This window comes from Hippoglossus stenolepis, chromosome 7 (assembly GCF_022539355.2).
Source record: "Hippoglossus stenolepis isolate QCI-W04-F060 chromosome 7, HSTE1.2, whole genome shotgun sequence".
In the NCBI taxonomy this organism is placed as follows: Eukaryota; Metazoa; Chordata; class Actinopteri; order Pleuronectiformes; family Pleuronectidae; genus Hippoglossus; species Hippoglossus stenolepis.
In genome coordinates, this window is record NC_061489.1 from 9599138 (window position 1) to 9611437 (window position 12300).

Here is a 12300-nt window from a genome sequence, read left to right on the forward strand (position 1 = left end):
AGCGGAGGGATGGAGGCAGCGGAGGGGAGGTTATTCTAGGCCCCTGACATGTTGATCTACTTAGTTCTGTGCAATACATCAGTAATTATCACGATATATTCTCATTAATAGCAACATAACAAATATATATATGTTGTTTATGCATTGTGCAAGCACATTTTAAAGGGATAGTTCACCCCAAAATGGAAATTCTCTCATTATCTACTCGCCACTATGCCGATGGAGGGGTGGGTGAAGTGGGGTTTCAGGGGTAAACAGCGTTGCAGCCAAATCCAATGCAATCGAAGTCAATGGAGACCATTCTTCAAACGTAAAAAAAACATAAAATGCCTCCACACTGCTCCTGTGGTGTCATTCAAGTGTCCTTAAATGGGCTCCAGAGGAGGCTATCAGAGGACATTTGGGCTAAAAACAGGGTGTAAGTGACCTCGTTTCAGGTCGAATTTGAATGTTGGGGCTTACGGACACTTGGATGACACCACAAGAGCAGTATGGAGGCATTAAATGTTTGGTTTTTTTTACGTATGAAGATGTGGCCACCAGTTAGTTCAATTGTATTGGATTTGGCTTCAACTCTGTGTACCCCTGAAACTCCAGGAGTGTTTTGTGGACTCAAACACTTCACCCACACCTCCATCAGCATACTTTAAAACCACACCTTCCATCAGGAGCAAAAATCTGTCTTTAATCTGAAAAAAAAAATGATATTGTGATGTTTCTCGTGATCATTATCGAATATTGAGTGATACTGTATGACATTTTTTATCTTGGTATAATTTTTGGCCTTATGACCCCGCCATATGAAGTATTAGACCTATAGTATTTCAGCTTATTCTTTTATAAATCACAAATAAATATCTTCCCACCTCCATCTTTCAAAATTGGCTAATATGACCCTTTGACGGACATGTCAGTATCAGCATTTAATGTCTCCAATATGTGCCAATATGAAAACATATGTCACAGAATAAATCAATGCAGAAAAGAGGTGCATTTTATTTATATTTCCCGAAAAAAACATGTTTAGTTTCTTAATTTAATTAGAATTTTATTTGTAATAAAGTTCATGGTCAAACTGTAAAACATCAATCCTCAATTACAATTCTTTGTCAATGGGGTTTGGACAGGAAAACTTAAAATGGGCTTTTTTTCCAATTTAAACATTGGCCAAAGTACCATTATACAAAACTTTTTCCTCCCGATATCATCAGCCCCCAAGTCTATGGCGATTAGAAACATTTTTCTATTTCGTGTATTTAGTCTCACTTTGGCAAAACTATGACCTTTTGAGAAAAGTTGAACAGCATTATCAGCATTTGAATTCACTGCCAATAGCCTGAAGTCAAGCTAGCTTTGATCAAGTGCCATGATGCTACGGCTGAGAACATTCAAAAACATATAGAACATTTAATGAGCAGGGTTTCCTTTAATCGACAATCAGTCAAATAACATCACCACCTCACCACATAAACAGAGCACTTCTAAAATAAATCTTCAGTGGGCAGCTGTAGCTGTGTGAGTGGATGTCATTAGGATTCTCAGGTATGAAATTCAAAACTGTAAAACAGATAAAGTGCAATGTCCAGGGATCGAAAATTGTCTTATGTTTTGTTATCATCAGATGAGACAACTTCTCCCACGTTTGAAAAACATCTGACAATCAACTGGTGATTGAATCAATATAAATTAAATAAATAAAGTTATTTTTAAAATCTTCCTTATCAGATTTTATCCCTGTTCACAGGTTTCAGAGGGCTGCCAGCTCGTGTAGTACATGAGCGAAGGATGGACGATCGTCTGGTTTCTGCGAAATAAAACAGAAAAACAATATTATTATTAAGATTTGGGACTTCCTCTGTTTCAACTTTGTTAAAGTCCTGTGCCCACCTCTTTCCAGCACCAGTCCATGAGCTGGTAAACTGCATCTGGGGCCAGGCGGGGCTTCAGGAGCCTCAGGCCTGCGTTCAGGGACTCCACCACCTCAGTGTTGGAGCGGTTCTCATAGGGAAGACGGCCCTCGTTGTAAATCTCCCACATGATTACACCTGAGCGGGGGGGGGACATGTAAACCTTGTTAACATCTTAAGTTCCTGCTGCTAAGAAGCTACAAGCAACAGAGACATATTACTGGTTACTGTGTTACATTCGACTTTGATTTCAAAATTCTCACTGTTAAAGCAATAAATGGCTTCGCTCCCAACTATATCAAGAATCTATTAACCCTGTAACTGCGATAACTTGGATCTGTGAATGGAGCTCTGCTGGTTATACCCAAATCTAACTGTGGAACTGTTTTCCTACTGAGAGCAGACAATCATCATCCTTAACATCTTTTTAAATATCCTCGTAAAACATCTTTTATCGTAGAGTTTCTATGAATGCTGTTTTATTTTTGTTTGTAATTCCTCTGTGTAATAAACGGATTATTTTGTATTGTTTTATTGCTGTTTTTTAATTTCCATTTGCTTCCTTTATGTTAAGCACTTTGTTAAGAAAGAAGCTATATAAGCTGGTATTTAAGAACGGGACATTAATTTGGTGCAACTGTGACACATACTGCATAGAACTGTCAATTTCACATTGAAGTTTTAGAATATCCACATTTATTACAACAGTGTTTCTTACTATTTAACATCGTTATATGAGCAGACATCAACCCCTCCGCCAAACTAAAGTATTTTATTTAGCCTGATTTTATTGGAAATCATTTAATAACAATCTTAAAAATAAATAAAAAACAATCTTTTGCTTTGTGTATTCTCCCAAGATTCTCAGTGTCTGTTGAATATTGTACCAAACCACCGTGGGCTTAGACAGCTTCCATTTTAGTGCACTAAAGCTGAGAAGACCAGAGTCAGTGTGCACAGATGATTCTGGTGTTTAGTTACGCGGCCTGCAAAGCTCCCAAACACCTTCTTTCACTCAGAAACTTAAAAAAATCTAATATGAAGGGTTGAAAAGTTGCACAAGAAAACACATGTATGAGCAGAGAGACAGCGAATCAGACACACAGTGCATACAAGTGAGACAGATCAACACACCGAATGACCAGATGTCTGACTTGCTGCTGAACTTGCAGTATTTGATGACCTCTGGGGCCGACCACTTGACAGGGAACTTGGAGCACTGGGAACTTGTGTACTGATCGTCCAGAACAAATCTACAGCCCAGAGAGTGGACACACAACATTATAGAGCAGTACATGTGCACTGATAACTATAGTCAAAAAATAACAAATACTGTGATGGAAAAAATGATGACGGTAAAAGTCGTACCTGGTCATCCCAAAATCTGACACCTTCACCTCAATGTTATTTGACACAAGACAGTTCCTGGCAGCCTGCGGAAGAAGGAGAAGCAGAGGAGGGTTTCAATGCTGAAACAGCAACGACACCAAAGTGAATTAAAAAAGTTTCTGTTATTTTACCAGATCCCTGTGGATGAAGTTGGAACTCTCCAGGTAGGCCATCCCCTCGCTGACATCCAGACACATCCCCCGCATCATGTCCGGAGACAAACACCCCTTCCTGTCTCGCAGGTAGTCTGACAGGCAGCCGTTTTCCATCAACTCAAACACAAGACACATGGGAGAACGCTGGGTGCACACACCGTAGAGCTGCACCAGCCTAGAGTGGGACAACTTCCTGTCAAGACACACACACACATACACAGGCATAAGTCCCCTGGTTTTCACTTAATTTGTCCTGGATATGAAACGTCACCATGAATTACACTTGACTTACATCATGACTCTTGCCTCTTCTTTAAAGTCCTCGTCTGACATGCACTTTTCTCTTATCATCTTCACTGCAACCCTCGTCTCCCTCCACCTCCCCTCCAGCACCAGCCCAAACTGACCACTGCCCAGCTCCTGACCCAAGATCAGCTCCTCTGGGTCCACCTCCCATTGATCTGTTGAAAAGTGTAGTGAGCAACACACATAACACTGTTAAATGAAGATGAAATAAGGGGAAGATAACAAATGTGCATTTTGTGTGTGCAATTGAAACCACTAGAGGTCAGCAATAAACTCGATTTCCAGCGTTGACTTTTAAACATTTATGCAACTGTACATCCTCTAACCTGCTGTGGGATCAGCAGCGACCTGGGAGCAGCCTCCATCCTGAGAGATCGGGTGTCTCAGACGCGTTATCAGGCCTGACAAGAAATGAAATACACATACAGAGGTACATTAATACATAGTCATTCATGATCTCAGAGCAGAGAGTATAGTAGAAGCTGTTCTATCAACTTCCTTCTGGCTCATGTTGCTAATAATTGTATGTGGAAATCCGCACTCTACCGGCAGCATTGTGTTGGTGGTAAAGGATGAGCTCAGGAATGGTGCTGAACAGGTACTTCTCCGCCAAGTAAAAGGCGCTCTCCTCTGTCTCTCTCTGCCTGATCTGGTAATGTTTCACTCTCGGATTCTTCTCCCCATTTGACCTGGAGGTCAAATCACACCATTATTTGCAATCTTATTATTTAAAAACGAGTCAGTGAAATGTGGTAATCAGATGTACATACACATATCAGCATAGCATCTAGTTATATATCAGCTGTACAGGTTAATTACATTAACAATTACAAGTATAATAGGAGGAAGTAAAGTTACCCCGGTGCTTTGGTGAAGACCGATACTGTGTAGACGCCTGCCTGCCTCGAGTCCCGCACCATGAACGCACCTTCTTTTGCCTGAAAATAAAGTGTTGAAACTACAGTAAATCAGCAAAATGTAATTATACATTAGTTTTAAAGTCCCACTTCACTAAACTCATTGAAAAATTCTCCTCTTGGCCTTAAAATGGCTGAAATGTAACTCTACATATTCCTTCCTCATTTCGTTACTGGGACTTATGAATATGCTAATGTGGCCCCGCCCTTGCTCCTCATCTCCTCACCCCACACTAACTGCTCCTGCAGCGTAAGCCCTAAAGTGTGGATCAAGACCCAAGCCTGTCTGGACCCTTTAGGAGCAAGCCCGTCAGGTTTGGACCCGTCAGATCCGGGTTTGGTTCAGTCATGTTGGTTGGGCTTATTTTACACTGCAGGTGCCTGTAATCAGGGAGAACATCGAACTCGGGTCCAGCTCGGACACAAAAAGGACGGATTATCTGTCAGGCTCCATCAAAGCCTGAGCCACACTCTAATAGGAGCCCTTTCCATCTGAGTCCCACCCAGGATAAGCTTGGTTTCTTAGATTTGTGACATCACAAACCCGGGCTGTCTGAATCATTTTCTTTCAGACTTGCATTTGTTTACTACAGTGTTAAGGTGGAGATACTCAGCCATGCTTCTCACTGCTTATTTGGACTGTAAATAGTAAATTGACTGTATTGATACAGTGTCTTTGTCGACTAAAAGTGCTTTAGAGTAGAAGTCACATTCAACCATTCACACACAAAGTCATACAGCATTACGCTACGCTCTTTTCTATCACACACTGCCAGCAGAGCTGTGAGGGGCAATTTGGGATTCAGGCATGCACTTCGGCATGCAGACTGAAGAGCGAGGCATCGAACCACCGACCCTCTGGTTAGTGGACAACCTGCTCTACCTCCTTTGTTGCTAAACACAGTTGCCGAAAATATCATAAAAGGCACAAGAACTGTTAACATGTTTAAAAACACCACTTTCAAACAGCTTTTCAAATCATTTCTTTAATCTTTAGCTAACACCAGCACAGGCATGGTGGTCACTTTGACTAAAAGACAATGATGGATAGCTGTTTTAGCTCCTTCTTGCAAAACGCAGCAAGAGCACAGCAGGAAATTCAACATTGGAGGAAACGCTGTGGTTGTGAAACGCTGTGGTTGTGAAACAATGCGGCTCGTGTTTTGCAGGTGCATTTGCGCTGCACTGCGTCATACAGACACAACAAACTGCTAATTATCAGCAGAATTAATGGGATTTAAAGCTTGTTTTTCTGTCAAAGCACAGCTGGAGGCATAAACAAATGAAAATTGAATAATCATCAGATCCTTAAATATCGGTATTGTTTTTACCTCTTTCATTAGCAAACTCTCAGCTTCCCCTCGGGTGATGTTTTTATTGTACCATCTGTGAAATGACAAATTAATTACAATTAAAACAATCCTGCAGAGGACAGATTGGAATTGCAGGTATTCACATGTTCCCAATTACTTAGAAAAGAGAAATTCAATAAAACTCACTCAAATCTCTCAAAGCTGTTGCCAGACTTTTCAGCTATCAACCTACTGGGCACAAATCCGATTTTCCTGGAAACAATTCAGAAAAGATGGACATCAACTCGTCACCCTTATTTAAAAACAAGTGCTATTATTTCTCAGTGTGGGCCAGAAGCGAGAGCTGACAGCCATTTCTGTGCCTTACCCCTGGTTGTCTTTCACAGCCCACCAGTCAGGGTGGGAGCTTCTGATCAAGACATACTCTTGATCTTTCTGAAGAGGCAAGTCGTCATCTCCCAGCGGTGTGTAGTCTTGCAGCGCGATGACCATCCTCGGTTCTCCACTCTGCAGTTCCGTCTACCAGAGATAAAAAAAGGAAAATGTATAAAATGTATATGAACTTGATTTTAGCAACACAGTTCATGAGGCGAGCAATAAAAGCTCAAATGTAGTTAAAAACAAGCATACATTTACATGTTCAGTCACAGCAGACAAATCATGTTAACACCCCATAGAAAAGGATTTAAAATCACAATATTTGAAGTATGTTAGTGTATGTTATGTTTACAGCAAGTAAACAGCACGTAACAAATGTAAGCAGCAGAAGAAGCTAAGTTATAATCTGATATGAGAAATACAAGATAAGGAAACGAAGCAGCAACGACGCAAGATTATCTGAACCCAAACCACAGGAGCATTGGCAACTTGAAAAAGCCAAAGACGCAAAAGAATAAATATCAAACTAGAAAGAAGCTCTGATAACACATACCTCCACCAAGGCTACTGCTACATGTCAAAGCAGTGTTTCCCATTTCTTGTCTAAACTGTAGTGCCGCTCCATATTCTAATTTGTCCTGCCACAGTTTCATTAGGAGATTTTTTACACTTCTCATAGTAACATAAGAAAACTCTGACATGGTGCTTTGCTCCGTTGCTGCATTGTATATCTGTGTTCAGCACTATTTGCATTGTTTGTTTGCCACGTGCTCCCTCGCGCTATCATCCTTAAAGTTGTTACCGTCCGTGCAGACAGTCTGACCTCATCATTTCAGCTGCAGTTGAAAGCACACTCCCAAGTGGCCTCTAACGCAGTTCTCTCTCCAACGAGAACTGTATCTGTGTACCTGTCACTCAGAATATATTGCACATGACAGTGACCTTCTTGTACTTGCATCTCAGCTCTACCGCCATAGACTGAATTATTTCATGGGGAAAATAAAAAAATCCTGGAACCATCTGTTTATTCGAATCTGCTCGGCTGACATCATAACCTTCTTGTTTTATCCACCCCTGTAGTTTGAACAGTGTTGAAATGCACATGAATACAATTTAACAACAGCAAGTCATATTTTTGATTTAGAAAGTTCTACCTTTGGATCTGGGAGTTGAGGAAGTGGCTTTTTAGAAGCTGTGGAGAAATTAGACAAATTTAATTGGAGAATGTTTCTGACAAATACCAGTTTACAAAATAGAGATTTTAAAGTTAATTGAAATTATTCAACACTAATACATTTTGTTAATATCAAGATTTGCCCTAACGTCATATTTACATGAAAAAAAACAACATATCACTTTACAATGTCATGAACACAAATTAGGAATTGGATGGAAGTGATGAAATATTACAAACCATAACCCAGTGGATCATAGAGGTGACAACCTGGCGCCAGTTTCTCTGTTTGTTGGCAGCATCTCCATTTTCCAACCATCCAGAAGTTTGGATGGTATTTTGTGACCAAATTGTTGTGTTTTGTTTCTAAATAGAACAAGATAAAAAAAATAACAAAAATACAGAATAAAATCTTAACCTAAAATCCATAATTCACCTTCATTTATTGCACTGCTTTCAATGTTCTAAACTTGTCTCACCCTCTTTGAGAGCTCTGACCCATCTCTGACGACAATCATTGTCTGGGGCGAAAATGTAGAGGTAATGGGTTTCATGAAAAATCTGTAAAGATAATTATATTTTAGAACGTTACCCAAACATGCATCATACTATATTGAATTAGTGTTTATTTCGGAGCAATTGTGAACCTCACCTGAAAAGGGTACTTGTAGTTGCATGGTATGGGAACATCACAACACACAATCTCCACACACTTGATCCTGGAGAGCTCGATACAACCTTTCATCATGGGCTTTTTCTGAAACAACATGACCTTTACATTTCCTATGCACAGTGTGGATATGATTCAAACCACGGTAAGTTCCCGGGAGGCCCACTTCCCCTGATTAACTAGTTTGTATACTGAATATGTGCATGTACGTACCCCTGGTCGTCGTTCAGAGTACTTCAAGTCTTGCGTATCCAATACAAAGAAACGCTCCTTGTAGTTACATGGTGATGTTCTTTTCTTTTGTTGAGATTTTTTGATCATAGTCCCCTTTAGAATCACCCTGGGGAACATGGTCCGAGCGATGAACAACACTGTGAGAAACACTGAATGTTATCAGAGACTGAGAACGTTACTGCATGTGACAGAAAAAACCGTAGGAGCTATGTGGGTCGCTCGATGTGATACAAGATGTTGCGCTTCCGGCATAGCGATGCTACACTCGGTAAACCACATCCTCAGGGCAACAAATGATCTGTGCATGCACACACACACACTATACATACATTAACAGGTACTTCCACTGACGATGATGGAATAAACCAGTATGTGCAGTTGTAGGAGAGTGATTTTTTTATTTTTTTGCCATTTCTAACAATTTCCACGTAAATATGCACCTTGAAGGTACGGCCTGTATCCTGGAATTGATGGTTAGATTATTATATAAACACTAAAGAAGACTGTTCATATAGCAAAGAACTGATAGCATTTAGCAAAATTTCACTTACAAAACTAACCTGAGGACAGATGTATTTAACCTATAACCTATATGTTAAGGCCAACCAAGGTAAATTCTTTTTTTGTGTTGTCTCAATTTTTGACGCTGTATTTGAATCTGTGAGATATTTCTGTGTTCTTTTATAATCTCCCTCTCTCCCTTACAATACTCACAGACAAATGAAAAAGCAAATGTTTTAACTTGCACAATGAATTGCTTGTTGAATATTTCCAATTAAATATGAAGAAAATTTAAGTTACTGATAAAAAATAAAAAAGATCCAAATAAAAAAAATATTATTTCTTGAGACATGTTATGAAGAAGCATGTCGGCTGTGGATCGGGAAATGTAAATTAATTTTGTCCGGTTTAAGAGAAGGGACTGTAAGGACTGTACATGGTAAGTGCGACTGTACATCGTAAGTTGTGTGTATTTGTGCCAAAATAAAGCAGATATATAAATGCCCGGTGGAAAAGAGTGATGAGTATAATGCTGTAGTAACAAATATTAAGGTTAAAAACTGTTTCCACAAAAGAAATCAAATCAAACAGAAAACTTTGGTATAATTTCCCTGACAACAAATACATTTATACGATCCCCTATTAACAAAATTAATCCTTATATTTCTAAAATTTTTCCAGCATTTCTTTTTAACTGTCTACGTCTTTTAAATTCATAGAATTGCTGGTGTGTCTTACCTCATTGGTTATGTCACTGCCACAGTCTTTATCTTTGTCAGGATTAATAGAACGCATTTTGGGCTTGTGCTCTCAAATTACACGAAGGTTGTTGATGATGATGTTGTTGTTGATAATAGTAGTAGTAGTAGGCTTCCAGTAGTATTGCTGTTGTTGTTTTGAGTACTACAGGTTTTAGGTCACAGAAAGGCAGTTTTACCCAATAAAAGGGTTGATGTACTTTGACTGTATAACAGTGAAACCATGTGTTGAAGGGAGGATGTCTTGTTCTTCAAAATACAAAGTTGACATGTAAAACATGTTTAATAATGCGTTAGAAGCTACTTAAAATCATCACTTAAATTCACATGTTTATATTATCGAATGCATAAATATGTTTGTATCACCTAACTCGGAATGAAGCTGAAAGATAATCTCATCTTTTCAGGTTGCATCTCCACGACCTCCAACTTGGAGACCATCAAATACCACAAATACACTTCATAGAAAGAAGTATTACTACACAGTTGCGAAATCTCGACCAATCAGCGTTTAGTTTGTGCACATGAGCACATTTCAGCCAATGGGAATGGGACAGAAACGAAGGTCCACGGTAGTGAAGCAGCTAAGCTTGCTAAGAGCTAACAGTCCGGTGTTATACCTCTGTGTACTTCACCTCTAACATCTGTATTCACCCGCTGGAGAGGCGTGTTATAGGTGTGTACGAATACCGTCAGTTCCTCTGTGTCTACCTGTGCTGTTAGTCTGCCTCAAGCGATTAGGAAACTAGTTAGCAAAGGCTAGCACGGATGCCGCTAGCCCAGTAGCAGCCATTGCTGGTTAGCTAACTCCGCGTTTGCCTTTGCAACGCTGTCACGTAACTAGCTTTCGACTGAACATGTAACACATCCAACGATGTTAATCAAGGTTTGCAAGTGAGAGTTTCTGCTTCTCGGTTATTTAGCGGCAGCAGCTAACGCGACCACCGGTCGCCCGCTTGTTCTGTGTCTCAAACGGAGTCCACCGGCAGACTGCCGCTGTCTGAACGCCCCGATCCTTTACTAAAACAATACAGCGACATTACGACTTATTTTAAAGGTGGAAACAGTAACGGAGTGTTTGTATTTCTAGAGTTTTACATAACCAGTACAGCGCCACAACGTTGAAGTGAAAATATGGTGCGTTTTACTTTCTACGTGTTTGTGGCAGCTGCAGCTATATGTTATTTTACACACTGATATTGGGGAGAAGCACATGAAACACATGGCTATGAACTAAAATAACAAATAACTGTTAAAGTTATGCTTACTTAAATTACTGCATCAACACATTTTTGTACTCTGGTAGTGGCCGTTCTTATGTACATGTACTTCTGATACTTATATTTTACTGTCGGCTGCTTCCTTAACTAAAGGTACCACTTGTTTAACACTAAAATCTTGAATATACAAGATAATTGATACAGTATTGTTATATGGCTGTACTGCTCGTTTTATGTGAAGGATTCAAAGACTTACTTCTGTTAAAATACACATTCATACCACCATTTGTGTAACAGTTAAAAATGAACAACACTGTTCTTTTTAAACTCACAGTTGGTGTCTCTGTTTCAGGTCAACATCATGGGTGAACCGCAGCAGGTCAGTGCCCTGCCCCCTCCTCCCATGCAGTACATCAAAGAGTACACAGATGAAAACATCCGTAAAGGTCTGGCTCCCAAGCCACCTCCACCCATCAGAGACAACTACATGATGTTTGGCAACCAGTTCCAGTGTGACGACCTCATCATCCGGCCTCTAGAGAGCCAAGGCATCGAGCGGCTCCATCCTATGCAGTTTGACCACAAGCGGGAGCTGAAGAAGCTCAACATGTCCATTCTCGTGAACTTTCTGGACCTGCTGGACATCCTCATTAAGAGCCCTGGCAGCATAAAGCGTGAAGAAAAGCTGGAGGACATAAAGCTTCTGTTTGTTCACTTGCACCACTTGATAAATGAGTACAGGCCGCATCAAGCCAGGGAGACGCTGAGGGTGATGATGGAGGTGCAGAAGAGGCAGAGGCTGGAGACAGCTGAGAGGTTCCAGAAACATTTGGAGAGAGTGGTGGAGATGATTCAGGGGTGCCTCACCTCGCTACCCGATGACTTACCACAGATCGAGGGTCCAGATGGTGCTGGTGATGGGACAAGGAATATGTCTGCAGCAGCAAGTGTTGGTAGTTCTTCTGGCCTGGCCCCCAGGCTGAAAAGTGAACCTATGGATGTAGAGGAAGCAGGTGCCAGCTGTATGGCAGTGGCTCAACAGGACAAAAGCATCCCTCCTTTAAGGAGAGAGAAAATATGGGACAAAGATGCTGCTATGTGCAGTATTATTGATGAAATTGCTTAAGTTTTGTATTGAGTATTCGTGTTTCTTTTTTGTGCATCTTAACTGTGTTTTTGTGAGCTTTATTAGTGTAAGAGTGAAGAAGTCGGCTGGGTCTGAAATCCTGACTGGACTAGTGTTTTATTTAAAAGCAATCACATAGATATTATTACCACTTCCTGTGAACATTTTCAAAGAATTTAGATGTCACACAGCTCAACCGGGGAGCCAATTTTCAGTTTTTGTAATAAAAACAATTTCAAAACATCTAATTGC

General features: G+C 40.3%; 2 protein-coding genes across 2 annotated transcripts; one reads left to right on the top strand and one right to left on the bottom strand.

The window, feature by feature from the left end:
* Positions 1–1406: 1406 nt before the first annotated feature.
* Positions 1407–8702, bottom strand: itk (IL2 inducible T cell kinase). The gene is made up of 17 exons (XM_035161425.2): positions 8423–8702; positions 8192–8296; positions 8019–8100; positions 7780–7905; positions 7520–7557; positions 6355–6506; positions 6174–6239; positions 6006–6060; positions 4616–4695; positions 4304–4446; positions 4084–4158; positions 3744–3912; positions 3428–3644; positions 3276–3340; positions 3042–3160; positions 1888–2045; positions 1407–1804 (listed from the first exon to the last, which is right to left on the bottom strand). The coding sequence occupies exons 1-17, from the start codon at positions 8558–8560 to the stop codon at positions 1748–1750; spliced, it is 1845 nt and encodes a 614-aa protein (XP_035017316.2). The 5' UTR covers positions 8561–8702; the 3' UTR covers positions 1407–1747.
* Positions 8703–10226: 1524 nt separating this feature from the next.
* Positions 10227–12291, top strand: med7 (mediator complex subunit 7). The gene is made up of 2 exons (XM_035161427.2): positions 10227–10378; positions 11275–12291. The coding sequence occupies exon 2, from the start codon at positions 11284–11286 to the stop codon at positions 12046–12048; it is 765 nt and encodes a 254-aa protein (XP_035017318.1). The 5' UTR covers positions 10227–10378; positions 11275–11283; the 3' UTR covers positions 12049–12291.
* Positions 12292–12300: the final 9 nt, after the last annotated feature.

What these genes read in the sequence shown, in the direction of transcription:
- itk (XM_035161425.2), bottom strand. Translation starts at nt 8,560, where the DNA reads ATGTTCCCCAGGGTGATTCTAAAGGGGACTATGATCAAAAAATCTCAA. An exon ending in ACTACAAGTACCCTTTTCAG is followed by an intron (nt 8,101 to 8,191) that starts GTGAGGTTCACA and finishes TTATCTTTACAG; the next exon opens with ATTTTTCATGAAACCCATTA. An exon ending in TGGACTGGTGCTGGAAAGAG is followed by an intron (nt 1,805 to 1,887) that starts GTGGGCACAGGA and finishes TTTATTTCGCAG; the next exon opens with AAACCAGACGATCGTCCATC.
- med7 (XM_035161427.2), top strand. Translation starts at nt 11,284, where the DNA reads ATGGGTGAACCGCAGCAGGTCAGTGCCCTGCCCCCTCCTCCCATGCAG.